This window comes from Eutrigla gurnardus, assembly GCF_963514095.1.
Source record: "Eutrigla gurnardus genome assembly, chromosome: 5".
Taxonomy (NCBI): Eukaryota; Metazoa; Chordata; class Actinopteri; order Perciformes; family Triglidae; genus Eutrigla; species Eutrigla gurnardus.
In genome coordinates this window covers 19,260,712-19,275,786 of record NC_139919.1, presented here as the reverse complement: position 1 = coordinate 19,275,786, position 15,075 = coordinate 19,260,712, and the positions used below count along the sequence as shown (strand labels likewise).

At 46.5% G+C, this 15,075-nt stretch overlaps 2 protein-coding genes across 3 annotated transcripts in view; one reads left to right on the top strand and one right to left on the bottom strand.

Annotated features, from left to right (window-relative positions):
* The window catches only part of mrpl11 (mitochondrial ribosomal protein L11), a 36,377-nt gene that overhangs the window by 2,960 nt on the left and 18,342 nt on the right, over window positions 1-15,075 (bottom strand). Inside the window, exon 3 of the mRNA XM_084010278.1 lies at window positions 3,145-3,240. Within this exon, the coding sequence (XP_083866404.1) occupies window positions 3,145-3,240 (96 nt within the window). The remainder of the gene's footprint in view (window positions 1-3,144; window positions 3,241-15,075) is intronic.
* Window positions 5,530-14,075, top strand: tmem265 (transmembrane protein 265). 2 transcript variants are annotated; one of them, XM_084010270.1, is made up of 2 exons: window positions 5,530-5,553; window positions 12,455-14,075. In XM_084010270.1, the coding sequence occupies exon 2, from the start codon at window positions 12,457-12,459 to the stop codon at window positions 13,519-13,521; it is 1,065 nt and encodes a 354-aa protein (XP_083866396.1). In that variant the 5' UTR covers window positions 5,530-5,553; window positions 12,455-12,456; the 3' UTR covers window positions 13,522-14,075. The 2 variants fall into 2 exon arrangements, with proteins under 2 accessions (XP_083866396.1, XP_083866395.1); XM_084010269.1 differs by lacking the exon at window positions 5,530-5,553 and adding an exon at window positions 9,222-9,544 and having other exon boundaries at window positions 12,455-14,074.

Sequence of the window (15,075 nt, the reverse complement as noted above, 5' to 3'; positions counted from 1 at the left end):
TGTGTCTAATACAGTTTTCAAACATGTTCTCATTGAAAATCAATACTGGGATATCAATATACCCTCGCTTGGACCTACTGTTCACAGGAAGATGAATCCCCACCCCAAAATTTCAAAGCACTTTGCTTCATTAGACGGCAAAAAATTAACAAGCCTTTATAATTGAGGCTACATGATTAAAGCCAAGACAAACACGCTGGTCTTCCTCAGAGGTTCGGTCTGTTGGAGCTTCCCTCGAGTCGGGAGTACCGTCTGTTTCTTTCATCCCTCTCAGGTTCAAGAAGCGCTTCCGTTTTCTATTTATATATTGAGCTGCTGCCTAATTACCTACCGTGTTCATTGCAATAGTCACTCTAACACTATAAAAATGTGTTTTTTACTCATCACTTGATGTCTGTTTCACCTCCGAACAAAAAAACAATACATTTTCGTCTTTTTTTTGTGACTGTTCGTGAATATCAACCGTTATTTATAATGATTTAAACCTGGGAACATTACACTGACACATGCCTAAATAACTGGTGAAAGAAAATGAAAGCTTGCTTCCATCCACTCCAGTTATGGGACTATTAGGAGTCGGTTCATCAGCAGTAGGTGTCGCCAATTCTCCGGTTGAAAGCCATTAAACCATTGCAGAATAAAGGGTGCAGCAACATGATGTTATTAAAAGAGCGCCAGTTAAACTTGAAATGGAGGAAAAACGTGACATTTGTTTCGTGTATTAATGTGAGGAAGGTTACCTCAGACCTGTGTGGAGCGATACGTGGACCGCTTTAATCTGCTGCTATAGAGCGCTGCAGGAATGAGTCCTAAACCCAAGAACCAAGTTGCCATATTTCACTTCCAGTTCCATTGTCTCAAAGTCAATGGGCTTTTTGAATGGGTTCGTGGTTAGAGACCTGAAATAGATTCTATAATGGAAAATGGAAAAGTCCCATTGGCTTTTTGTTGATGCAACCAGAGTGATAAGTTCTGGGTTGACCTACAAAAGTACGTCATCCCCTGCAGCACTCTATCTTTCATCTCTTAAAGAGAAGCAGAAGCTTCAGTGGTCGTTTAAGTCACATGCTTCATGTACATCAGCATTTCTTTGCCAAATCTGTTTCCATTATCCCTTTGTCGCATGTTGACTCATCGACTTTTCCACCTCAGTCGAGCGTAAAAAGCTTTTCAAGGTTTTGTCTGATTTTCAGCCTTTCCACTCAGGTTTTTACAAGCAAATTGAAAATCTGCATAAAAAGAGGTGGATGGAAAGCAGTTTGGCAACCTCCAAGTGTGAAAAGTGAAGTCAATTCAGAAGTGCCTTTCAGTTCTCGCTCATAGCCATCAGGGGGCGACTCCTCTGGTTGCAAAAAGAAGTCTGATTGTATAGAAGTCTACAAGAAAAAAATGACCTACTTCTCACCTAATGCATTACCTCAATAAACACGAGTTTATGGTCTCGCTAGTTTCAAGTCTTCTTCAATGTAGCATGATATTCATTTAGTAAATGATGGTCCATTTTGAGTAGTCCACCAGGCAATAGTTGGCGTCACAGTGACTACGTCCACTTCTTACTTTCTTTAATAGAAATGTCCCCCTAATGAACTGAAAGAGGCTATAATGCTCAACAGAGCAGAGAAGTGAAGAATTGGTTGATAATTCTGCAGCTTTATAGAAAAGTAAATAACATGAACACTTTCCCCTCCAGCACATCGATATATATATATATATATATATATATATATATATATATATATATATATATATATATATATATATATATATAGAAATATAGAAATCTCTTTAGCCTAGTTATTCTGACTCTTTTCTTTTGATTAAATGCATTCTCTGGTCAAGATTTTATTGACTTCAATCTGAAACGGAGCCAATCAATCAATCATCAAATCAATCAGAAGTTAATTTCCGATCATCTGTCATATAACTGAATAAAAGCAGGTGATTTGTCATCAAACAGAAGTGACATTTTGACAGAGGACAGGATGTTTCGCTATCTATGGTAAAGTTATTGGTTTGCAACGGTCTAATGACTTGATGTTGTTTCCTCCTCCGTTTATGAGATAAAACACAAGTATTTGCTGCACTGAGCTTCTTCTGACATGAAATATAAAATAACATCAAACACAAAAGACAGAAAAGAGATAGAAGGGAAATTCAAAAGTAGGAACAGTTATGCAAGCAATAAAACAATGTTGAAGGTTATTCCCGTGACTGCTGCTAACACGGCTCTACACTCTTTGTCCTGTTTGTGGATTAAACACATGAGGAACAGCTATCAGTAGGCTGATTTTATTTTTTATACTTGGATACATCCCCGCTTACATTCCCTCCCTGTTTTCACGTCTTTATGCTAAGCTTATTGCCCCCCAGCTCTAGCTCCTCAACACACAGACATCTGGAGATGGGTATCAATCTTTTTCAGCTAACCCTCTGCAAGGAAGCGAAGTGGATTTTCCAAAATGTCAAACAGTTCATCTAAAGTAAGATGAAGGTCATTGAAAGATGTGCTATTCTGGAAAGCCTGGGGTGAAAGTTGAAATCTGAGAAACATTCATCTGAGAGGCTGAAACCCATTGCATGAGCACACGACGCATCACACAGCAAGCACAGCGTGAACAGAACGAGTGCAAAACTAAAAACCACCAGCAGATGTCAATGACGGGCAGCAGGGAGGCCTCCCATGTGATGAAAGAGCTGTTGCTGCACATTGCATATCAAAGTACATTCACGCCTTTTAAAAGATTAGGCTTCCACCGCAAACCGTATTACAACACATTTATTCACCCGAAAGGATGGAAACTCCTGATTTGGAACAACGCACAAAGCGTGGGGAGGGGGGGGCGCGGCGTGTCAAACAGTATGTGGCTGTGTAAAATAACAACTACATGCACAACTCTTTTCTGAGTAATTCACGTTTCTTACATGCACTTAATGGTTCTCGACTCTAAGTTCCTCTGGGCATTACTTCATTAATGAATGCAAATGGAAAGGCTTACTCCAGGGGTAGAGAATGAATAATGAAAGCTCTATTAATGTTATGCGGCCAGTGGGATGTAACCACGATCGTGGGAAGGAGCCGTGCTAAGTGTAAAGGGTCAGGGATAGGTTAGGGAGACCCATAACGAGCCTCACACACACACGCACCTTCACGTGGATCTTGATGGGGAGAGGGATGCCCTCCTTCAGCTCCTTGGTTTTCTCATTGAAGTCCTTGCAGAACTGCCCGATGGGGATTCCTCTCTGGATGGGAAAAAATAAACATGGAAAAATGATGGAGATTCACTTTAAAATGGATGAGAAATCTGAAGCTTGCAAACATTCCACTGAATGTCACTTGTGTCACACTGTGCTACCCGTAATACAGAATCCTGGGCTGCTGTCACTCAGTCAGTCACAAAAACTTCACAGGGATCCGACTATATTTGCACACACGAGTGGTTCGGGGATCGGGCGTGTGACAGCATCTGTACGTGATGAGCGAGTGTGTTCATGTGCCGTAACATTTTCACACTTCATACTAGTTATTCTTGTTATGTGTCTCACACTCAGAGGCGCCCCTATGTGTGTGTGTGTGTGCAGCCTCTCTGTTGTTTCCACACAGAGTGTTTTTGTGTGTGTGTGTGTGTGTGTGTGTGTGTGCTTTTGTCTGTCACTCGAGCTATGACTGAATGCATGTTGGTGCCGAGAGCCAGAGACGCCGGGTGATGAATGAGCCTCCCATTTTCCAGCCCCTGCAAGGCCAACCATAGCAAAAGCAAAATGGATGGGTGACATTAAGTCAACATTCGCCAACGCTGCTCCTTCGCACCATCCTTCTTTTGGAGCTGAATTCCAAAGCAAAGACTAATAAAGAATCTAATTATTACTGCTGGAATTTATACCGATGTTCGCCCGCCATCCTTCCCAAAGGCAACACTCCGATTGAAATGTTCATTTCAAAAGTGAGCGAAAGAGAAAAGGCTTTTTTTTCCTATTCTGCTTAATGGACTGGTGAGCTTCTATTGCTCCATGACAAGAGCAGAGCACAGCCCTCAGATTCAAATAAAGGATCTGATGAAAAGTCAGGCATTATGAGACACTCCCCGATGACAGCACGGGAGAGACATTTATTTGAACTTAGCGGAGCAGAAAGTTCTCTGAAAATCATCTCAGCTAAGGGCGTCAAATGTACCTGATGAATGCTAATCAACTGATCTACACAACCCCATCACATCATTCGTGTCTTAAACACTCATTACTCAATGCTGTTTCTCTGCCTCTGCTAATGCAATAACAACACACACATTTCAACACATCACCCGTCAAGGCCCGTTGTTGTTTTCACAGATGAAACGAGTGCCATTAGAATCACAATACGTTACTAATATAATGAAATGCAGCTACGTTCCCAAAGCCGTGCCTCCCCCTCCCCTCCCCGTGCTTATTAATAGTAATCCCATGTCAACCTCACTAGCGTCTACCTGTGCCCTTCCCTCCCCCGCCTCCCATAAAAATAAAAAAAAACACAGCAAGGGTAAACAAACAGGGAGGCAGCACTGAAGGAAAGTCTAATTAAATATGGATTAGTATAAAGGCTGTGATGTTGCGTATGAGTCAAAGCAAACCCTCGGGCTCTGCCTGACACAATCAGCTCCCATTCCCTCCCGTCTGTTGAGCCCACATCGGATAATGATCTCTCCCACCGACTCAGATGGTCCTTTCATGCCACACAATGCCGTGAAAGAGCCTCCCTGACCAGCCAAAGATAACGCCCGATGCTTCTAAAATGTGCTTGAGCACGGACGGCGAGACATTATGCAAACAGAGAACGTGGCTGTTCTAAAGATAGAGAGAGGCAAAGACTTCACACTGCCTCCTTGACCAGACCTTCGCTGCTAAACAAACGTCAACAAACATGTAAAAGGAGAGGCTAAAGAGTGGCATAAGGGCATGACCAGCCACTTGGGTATGGCAGACAGTTCGCCCTGAGCTCTGCACACATTAAGTATGCACTAGAGACAGGTAATCATATTTTAATTAAACTGGTCCACAGGAGTCCAAGCATCTCATCCTCTGAAGGTGGCAGCATGGGGATGTTTTAGTTTGGCCTCAGGCTACTTAAAAGCGTAACTGCGATAATTACTGTGATAGAATCATGTTGGAATCAGTCTTTAACTGTGGCAGACGGCTGGTGTGCCATGAAAGCAAGGTTGAAGGTCAGCTCCTCCAACTTTGCATGACATTTAACACAGAGAGAGAGAGAGAGAGGGCTGGAACAGTAACATTCATGCCCTGGCCAAATCGCTAACCCGGCTCACTGCATCTGAGCATCTAATCATCCTCGAGTCCGAGCTGCTGGATAAATCCTCTCTCTTCCACCATGACTGATTAGAGCCGGTTGCTCTCCAGTATAAAATGGCTGCAGCCCATCACCCGAGGCGGGGCCTTCCACGCCGGCTATGGGCGAGGACACATTCAGCCGCGCATCTTCAAAGACTTCCGAGATCCTGGGCACCGGGATTAAACGCTAATCTACGGAGAGATTTCTCGCCGTCAAATCCGGCAGCGACAGCGGTGAGTAATTGCCATGTGATCCATTGGAGATCAGCGCGGCGGAGTCTTTTTACTCGTAATTATGGGAGCAATTAAGCATTTGCAATTAAAATCTGGGAAGCGTCCGTTTGATTTGGCCCTTCCACCATATTCTCTGCGGTCTTTTTTGACACTCCTTCCGTGTTAATGTGATAGGCCTTTCAGCTTCACTAACTCTTTTTAACAAGATGTAGCGCTGCATGGCATGGCAGGGTGGTGTGTGTGTGTGTGTGTGTGTGTGTGTGGAGGGGAGGAGCGGAGAGACAGCGATGGGAAAGAGAGAGACAGCTGAGGTGTATTAAAGTTGTCAGAATGTGGCCAGTGATAGTCGTGGTCAATATTTGAACAATGGGAAGGGATTTGTTTAACCAAGGTGAACAACGGGAGAGGAGACAAGCAAAGCTAAAGGCCGCAGGAGGTCCTCATGAATATGGGTGAGTGTGCGCGTGTGTGTATATGTTTATGTATGAATGCTTAGGCCTCATTTAAATCCGACGAGACTCCCCGTTCAAAAGTGTGCATATTAAGCTGCCGGGGACTGCTGACGGAGGGGAAGTGTTGACTGTGTGCGGTCGCAGGTGTCTCTGCATCTCAGAGAACGGGGGGGAGAGAGGAGGAGATGGAGGGAGATAAGAAAAAGAGGGTGAGTAGGTCAAGAGAAGTAGTGTGCTTATGGAAGCGTGGCAAACACAGAGATAAAGGACACAGACAAAGGATGAGGCCTTGGGGCAGGATTAATTGCCCCCGGCACACCGGGCCACCTGATAAATTGCCCTGGGTGTTCGGCACAGCCTTGGGCCGCGATACGGTGAAGTAGGTGTTACAGTGGAGAGAGGCTGGTGGGAGGTGAGGTTAATTAAACTCTTCAGTGTGAAACACTCTCATTCATTACCTTCATTACCGTGTTCATTTAATCTGATTTGCTGTTGGCTTTTTATCACATCCAGCCATTGTAGCGTCATACAGCTGATTAGTTTTCATGCTGAGCCCCTTAGCTGCAGAGAGGGTAACCGAGAGGCTGCACGGCAGGTCAGTTTAGGTCTAACAGACACCGATTCACATCGCAGAAGAGCACAAAATAAATTGAGTTCACACTGGACGTGCATTTTATTTGATTTTCCAGCCTGGAATCAGTGGATTAGTCTTAAATGTGGAAAATGAAAACGATTTTCATCCCCAGTCTCCAGTGAACTGTGCGGAGGCCAATAAACAGCCCCTGCATTAAAGAGCAGAGGAGAGCTGCTCAAAAAAGCATTAATGCAGTCCGATGGAGCGGGCCTAATGCGGGGACTCATCTTCAGAACAACCAAAACAAGCCAAAACTTCTTAGGAGGGTTAGTTCCGTCTGAATCTTTCCCCCTAAAACAGAGGCAGCCTTCACTCCTGTTTCGTCCCCGGCACAGGAAGAGGAATTTGCAGATTGGGGGCATGGTGAAAGCGTGCAGGCGCAGGGTGGAACAAAATGGATTGCGTCACAACAAAACATCACATTTTCAACTCCATTAGGTTCCCCTCACAGTCTTGACAGTGTTGTGCTTTTCTTTTTTGCCACTTCAGATGATTAATCACGTGTGGAGGCTGCAGCAGAAACACAGGAGCCTGAACTGCAGGCAGCTGAGGCTCCACGCTGGAGATGTCTGAAAAATCACAAGACACGCTGTCAAGCAGAGGGGAAGCACAAAGAGAGGGAGTCAGGGGTTGGAATAAAGTCGGGCTGCAACAACAACCGATAGCAACGCTTTGACAAAGCGTGTGCTGTGTTCGGGGTGTATTCAGAGATAATGGGGAATTTTGCACGCTAAAAGGTGTTATTCAAAAGGGGAACTCGACAGATTTTACACACTAAAGTCTGTTTGCTGGTCTCTGCGAGGACTGCCCATGTGAAGAAAATTGCATAAAGTGTCTTTTGGGCTCCCGAGGGGGAGCTGCGCGAAATCTGATAAATTGCCTCAAGTGATGTCACAGGCTGCCGGAACATAACCAAATCTAGGGCCGAACTGTCGGCGGTAGAGTTGCATTGTGGGTGATGTAGGTGCCAGGCTTTGACAAGTGAGCAGACTAAGTGGAATAGAAAGGACAAGATCTTTATTACTGCTGTATGGATTTTTCCCCCTCTGTCCATGACCATGCTAAAGGAGTGCAACGCCAAATAAATCAGCAGTCTTTTAATTCACGCTTCACACTCGTGTTTGGAGGTCTGATGTGGAGGAGCATGACTCAGTGTTGAGGCCTAGAGCAATCTCAGACCAGCTGTGTCCTTCCAAACTTCCACAATCATGTCTGAAGCAAAATAAAAGTGATGACTGAGCAGTACTGTGGACAGCCTGGCCGCCTGGCTGCCCCTCGCCCTCCTCTCTCCTGCTCCACGTCCTCCTCCTCCTCTTTCCTGCCTCGCTCTCCCTCTCTCTGAAAGTGAGCCAGTGTGCAGAATGACCTTCAACCACACCCAGGGAACAAAAGCAAAAAGAGAGGGAGAGAGGAGGGGGATAGTAGCAGCATGGAGGAGAGTATGGGATAAACATGAGGGATGGGGGGGAAGAAGAAGACGAGTGAAGAAGAAGAAGAAGAAAATAACACGGTGAAGTGAGGAAAATGGAAAATCTCTCCTCTCTTGGAAGCCAGCAGAGCGCAGAGCTGAATCTGACAAGAAAGATGACTCTCCATCCCCTTTCCCACCAGTCTGATTAAACCTCTCACTCTAGAAATGAACTCGGCACATAGAGAACCACAGGAACGAAGGAGCCGAGGACTTTGGGTCTTTGCTAAAGGTGCAGGCTGGAACGGCTTCAGACACACTTGAAGGAGCAGGACCTTGAGGAAGAGGTGACGCTATGAAATCACAAGTCTGGTTGACGACAGAACCAAAATTAAAATTCTTAAAAAAAGAGGAAAGCAACGAGCTCTTCTTTGAAAAGCAGAAAGTCCCAGTCCTTCTGTTTAAGTCTGCAGTGATGCGTTAATCTGGGGCTCGTGTGACTAAGACAGTAAGTAGAGAAGCCTAATTAAAGTTGTAACATCTGCCTTCTGGGCTCCAAGTGTGTCTACAGGCTGCAAACATCTTTCGCTCCACTTCCCCCAGCTCTCCTTTCAAGCGAGGAAGGGTAAATAAGGTCCCCGCTCGCAAACAATACAACTATTCTTCTGCGAGCGGCATCATCATGATTTCCATAACCAATGAGTAAACTGTAGCTGGGTGTTCTCAAATATTCATAGCATCTTCCAGCTTAACTTCCACAGCTGCTGGAGGAGGAGGAGGAGGAGGAGGAGGAGGAGGAGGAGGGAGGAGGAGGAGGAACTGGGTGAGGGTGGGAGGTCTGGAGTTGAGCACGTAGCCTGCTTACAAATTAACACCACAACCGAAGTCGGACAGCGTGAGTGAGTTTCTCCTCTAGCTCCCTCTCCCTCCGGTGAGCCATCTTCTCGGTCTGCGGGTCTCCACTTTAACGGTTTAGCGTCGCCTCCGATGCTGCTCCTCCACTTCTGACCGACTTCCCCGGCTGCTCCGCACAGCCGGACCCAGCAGCAGCAGCAGCAGCAGCAGCAGCGGCGGCGGCGGCACCGAGCCCCGCACGCTGCTCCATCAAAAGACAAACCGACCAGCGGCGGACCCCGACACTGCGGGAGGTGACAGATCGAGCCCACTGCAATAAGCACGGAGACATCGGCCATGCCAGATCTGCACGCAGGGGGAGACCTTGATAACTGCGAGCCGGGTTTTATTTTTATATATATTTTTTTGCTTCCTACAAACTCGGGTCTGCTGCTTGGACACTGACAGCCTCGAGATGAGCCTTCTCCCGGAGCCGGACTCCACACAAACAGCCGGACTGTAAGAGGGAGACTTTACCGCCGAGCCCGCCTCATCAACGGCCATAAAAGAGACTTTATTGGTCCCCGACTTGCGCTCCTACTCGGAGGAACACGCTGATCACCCGCTGCAAAAACCGCGCCAGGAGGATCGCGAATGGTTCGGGTAACTAAAGCCTCACTTTACTAGCAATGCACGGACGAAGCCCACAGTACCTGCTGTTAATAGGCCAGTTATGAAACAGGTGTTGCGGGGTAAGCGGTTTCATTGATATTGTTAAATTGCCAGGGAATGCGAGACGTCGCACTGCATGCTGGGGGGCAGGTTCATAATGACCGTCTTTTAAAGAATAACCAAACAAACGTGATAACTGTGTAAAAAAAGAAAGAAAAAAAAAAAGAAAAAGCATGGAACAAAAAAGCCCATCAGGCCACACTGCTACCTCACAAATCAACAGATGTTTCAGTCATGTGGCTTTAAGTGGAGAGGGGATTTATTCAGCGGTGCATTAGCAAGGACCGCACACTGCCTGGCTCTCTATTAATTAATTAAGTTGCACGTAATGGCATAGATGTTGTCCCGATGCCCTTGGTGCTCTGCTGCCACCTGTGATAACTTATGGATGATCTGCTCTTTAGATGGGATTTGGCTCTGCAAGGGCTGTTTGTGGAGATAAACTGTGTAAACAAAAATTAATCTTAGCTCTACATGGACTGCTGTACTTCTGGACAACGCAATATTGATAGACCACGATTGATATCGGCACACCCCTCCCCTATGTCTGTCAGTGTGTGCTGCAAAGAATGGGGGACCTGGTGACACCGGTGGAGATGGAGAGCCATGTGCACAACAAGTGTGTGTGTGTGTGTGTGTGTGTGTGTGTGTGTGTGTGTGTGTGTGTGTACATAATAATGTAGACAACTTTCACCCACACGCCATTACATGCCATTACTCTCGCTTACAGTGATATAGGTTGCCTCAACAGCAGTGTCATTTCCCAGACAGGAATGAGGAATTAGGCCATTATTGATGAGCCCAGTGGACAAGCGGGCTGTCATCCCGGTCCCTCCCACTCAGAATAAATTACACGACGCTGACGGGGAGTCAAAACGCAAACACTGGGTGACGAGGAGATTGCCAGGGTGAAATCTAAGGCTCAGGTGGAATATATTAAGAGGCACTACCTCCTGGGGGGAAGAAATGCCAGCTGCAACAGCGGCTGTAAACTTCTCCATCCCCCTCCCTCCCGCCAGATTGGGTTTGTTCCCCGACAAAGAAAATAACACATTTAAATTGCAATCCCCTCTCAATCTGTGGATTGGTTGTGTTCATTCAATTTTGGTGGCATGGTAATCAAGTTGCAGGCGGTGAAACAAAAGGCTCCATAGACAATCAGATATTACGAACGCTGGCATGATCCACGCCCGTTCCTCCCACCATCCCTCAGAGCGGATTAATCAGTTCGAGATCATTCCTTTCCTCATCCCTTTGATTCATCTGTTGCAGGACAAAGTCTAATGTCTGTGACATTTCAATAGCCTCGTAGTGATGAATGCATTCGGATTCATCCAGGCCAGGCTGGCGCATGAGCGGCATGTCGTCATGTAAGTGGGTGGAAGTCACTTTCTATCTGCATTTGAGGCTTCCTCTTCATCACTTTCACCCCCTCTCACCCGGAGCTTATTTATGAACTATTACCATCACACAGTAACACTTTATTAGGCATGTAGACAGCCGAGGGGACTATTAATCTTTCACATGCAGTCGTATGCTCATTCTCCTTCCACACACACACACACACACACACACACACACAAACACAAACACACACACACACACACACACACACACACACACACACACACACACACACACACACACACACACACACACCAGTGTACCCAGTGGAGTTCCTCATCCCTGTTCAATGATTCAGACAGCACAGAGCTCCTGTTAGTCTTACAGTGAGGGAAGTGATGTGTCGGCACCGGCAAGATATCAATACACACTTTTCACTGGCAGACTTTTCTCAGAGGCCGCAATCATGCCGACAATCTCTCGCTCGATCACGCTGAACTGTTGCCATTACGACACATCTGAGCTGGTAGTGATTTTGTATTATAATGGCATTGATCTAGATGAGGGGTTGACACCCCCCCCCCCCCCCTCCCCCCTCCATCCCGAGTGCTGCCGAGCAGATAACAGACAGTCCACGGGTCTGTGCTGTGCTTTTCAGCGAAATGCGATAAAGAGCCGTCAGTCCGATTACACTGTAAAGTCAATGAACATTTCTCACGCTATATCAATACTGAGGTTTATATTGTCCGTGAATGAGATATGAGCCGCAACAGAAAAAAAAATAAAATAACCTCCATGTTCAGCCAAATTAGCATTGCCTGCATGCACTCACTCAGACGTACGCAGTGTGTACACAAAGACACAAGTCAAACACATCGCCAAACAAAGAGCACGTTATCAATATTTATCTGAAATGAATGTAGGATTTGCAATGATTAAAGACTGCAGCACAGTATGAGAATAAACATGGCACGCAATAGAAGCAAAGAAAAGGCTTTGACGGGGCACCTAGCTGCGCCTGAACACAATTAATTAATAATGAATAAGGAGAGTATAAAAGAAAAACAGCAGAAACAACAAGACACAGAAAAGTGACAACAAAGAACTTGTGGAGACTGAGCATCAAAGAGAACCACATTTAGGATCTTTATGAAAAATGGAGAATTTAATTCAAAGATATGCAGAGTTGCACAAAAAAAAAAAAAAACCTACACAATTTAACAGGCTACTCAGCTTGAGCAGCCAGGCCAGATGTAGCTCCGGCCAAAGATGAAGGGCGCTCACTGCTTCCCAGGCAGGCAATGTCTTTAACCATAGCAACAAGCAACTATTTTCCGTTCGGTTCAGAATCAGTGCGAGGAAAAACAAGCATGTTCTTATTCTGCAAATGTGTCATTTTCACGGAGGACAGATGGCACCGCGTGGAGCAAAGTGAGCTTGAACTCTGATGATGATTTAACAGTTTTACCACCGTGCATGTGTGGTTGTCTCTTTCAGGCATGGTGCCCACGCCCCAGGTGTGCGTATCAACCCTGGTCACAGTGAGCACGATGGCAGTGGTGGACCTCTACCTGCTGGAGCAGAGCATGCTGGGGGCTCGCGGGCTTTCAGGACCTAGCGTGTGGCAGTGCGCTGCGGTGTTGGTCGGCGATGTGGGCTTCCTGCTCGCCCTGCGCTTCGTGTCGGCCGGCGTGGTGTCGGAGGCGCGGTCGCCGCGTCGTGGTTTCGCCAACGCCCTCTGGTTCCTGTTCTTGTCCCTGCTCCAGCTCAAGCTCTTCTTCGTCTGCCATAACTACAGGCAGGAGCGCCGGCCGCCCGACCCGCTGGCCAGGAAGACCCTGACGCTGCTGCTGTCCATCTGCCTCCCCTCCCTGTTTCTCATCCTGACGGGCGCTGACCACATGACCCCGCAGAGCAGGAAGCAGGAGGTGCGGGGCCGGCTCCTGTGGGTGGTGGTGGATCTGCTGGATGTGCTGGACCTGCAGGCGGGACTGTGGGAAGCCCAAGGAGGGGCAGCAGCGGGCAGTGGAGGGGTCGTCGAGCAGAGGCTGCCCATCTGGGCCGAGGGCCTGGTCTTCTTTTACTGCTACGCCCTCCTACTGCTGCTGCCTTGTGTGGCCCTCACAGAGCTGGGGGCCACCGGCCTGCCAGGACAGAGGGGGCCCCGTAAGGAGGCTTTGTACCCGTGGCTTAGCTTGGTCACTATCAATATCTTCACCCTGGCCCTGAGGGGCACAGGTATGCTGTGGTACAGGGACCCCCGCGTGTCCACTGTATTCCTGGGGAAGAACCTGCTGGCCCTGGCAGTGAAGCTGAGCTCAGCTTGGGAGCGACACAAGCAGGACCGCGGTGCAGCAGGAGCCGGGACCGTGGCTGGAGCCGAACCAGGAGACTCGACCCTGCCAAGCCAGAGCTCGGAGCAGGGAGAGGGCCAGAGCCAGGGGAAAGCCCCTCCCTCTCATTATCACACACTGTCTCGCTCCCAAAGCCACACTCTCTCCCACGTCAGCCTGGAGCCCACAGAGACGCCCTTAGGACCCTCTTTCATCTCCCACGAACTCTAGAGAGTCACTCCGAACATGCACAGAAGCATGTGCTCACACCCACATTTAAAACCCAGACCAGCGGAGCCAGTATCACATCCAAACAGATAACTTCTATTGAATCTCACTACAACAGTGATGGGTATAATACTGAGCTGTGGAAATGCATTTGGCAAGCTTTGCTTACTGCACAATTTCTTGTGCTGAGAATAACTCAAAATGTATTGCTGGGATTTGTGGGAGTTTTTTTTAAATTGAACACTGTGAACACATCTATCAGCCTGTAAAGAATACTCCAGAAATGTATATTGACGTTTAGAAGTCCTTTATTTCCTTCTTTAATCTGGGCACATATGCCTAAACTGCCACATACTGAATTTGTTGCATTTAGATGACTGAATACTGATTTTTTTTTTGTGTATATGTATAGTATCTCATCAGTGGTTTACGTATTTGTTAAATTTGAGTTCGGGTCACTTGGCTTGTTGGAAAGTTAGATCACTACTCTTCTGCAAGTAGACGCCAAAATACAGACTGTGACCTTTAGTGGGGTTTTTTTTCTGTGTCACTTTACAGGAACCTTTCACAGAGAATACAGAGGAGCGAGGATTTATTTTTCCCCTCAGCACCAGGATTCAAAAGCAGTCTGCCTGTAAAACTCACAGTCTACACAGTGCTCCAGTATTTCAATACAGAGTCAAACCCTGTGGATCCAAACCTTTTTTTGCTTGTAGCCCTTTAAATCAAAGTATACCCACAACCTAAAGGGATGTACCCTTCTTCCATTTTTTTTATATTTGAATATATTTTAGTGGCCTGAAGGGGCACGACTATCCAGTTTTGCACGATAAAAAAAGCAAAAGGTATGAGAAGAAAATAAAAATGATGTGTAACAGATGTTTTCTCCTCATATCTCCTTTTTAATATTCTCATGCGGGCCCCTACGCCGAGGATGGAAAACACAATTCAAACCGGAAAGGAACACCGGCTGATATCACTTATTAGATGTCTAGCATGAAACGTTAATCAGTGAAATCACTCCCTGCGGGGTTTGGTTGGAGTGTGAAGCTGCAGACTCGTGGGCCTCCAGGTTGACTATCTCCCCTGAATTGTGTGTTTGGTATTATAGAATTTGAACATCAGCTAGAGATGATTTTTGAGACGCATATTGTGCCATCGCATTTATTTTAGGACCGCTTTTGCTAGAACTGTTAAAACCCTCCTGCAGCGATTTTAACACAAAAACAATTGTGCATAACTTAAGATGCCAACTGTTTATGGAAGGCAGTCTCCATAAATACAATCTTTCAATGGAGCTTAAAGATGGGCATTTTGCATAATCTTAATCCTATTGCAACACAAAGTAACGTACAGGTCTATTTCACTACATTGTTTACAAAGACAGAATAGCAATCCCTTTACCAATTCAGAGCACATTTAAAATTCATGTTTTGCTGTCGTCTGTGCTTGTCTCAAAGTCTCCTTCAGTCATTGTCAAAAAAGCAGAAAGAAAAAAAAAAAAACGTTTCAGCTGCCTGTCCGACCCTAAATCCCCTTTTCACTTTAGAGGAAAGA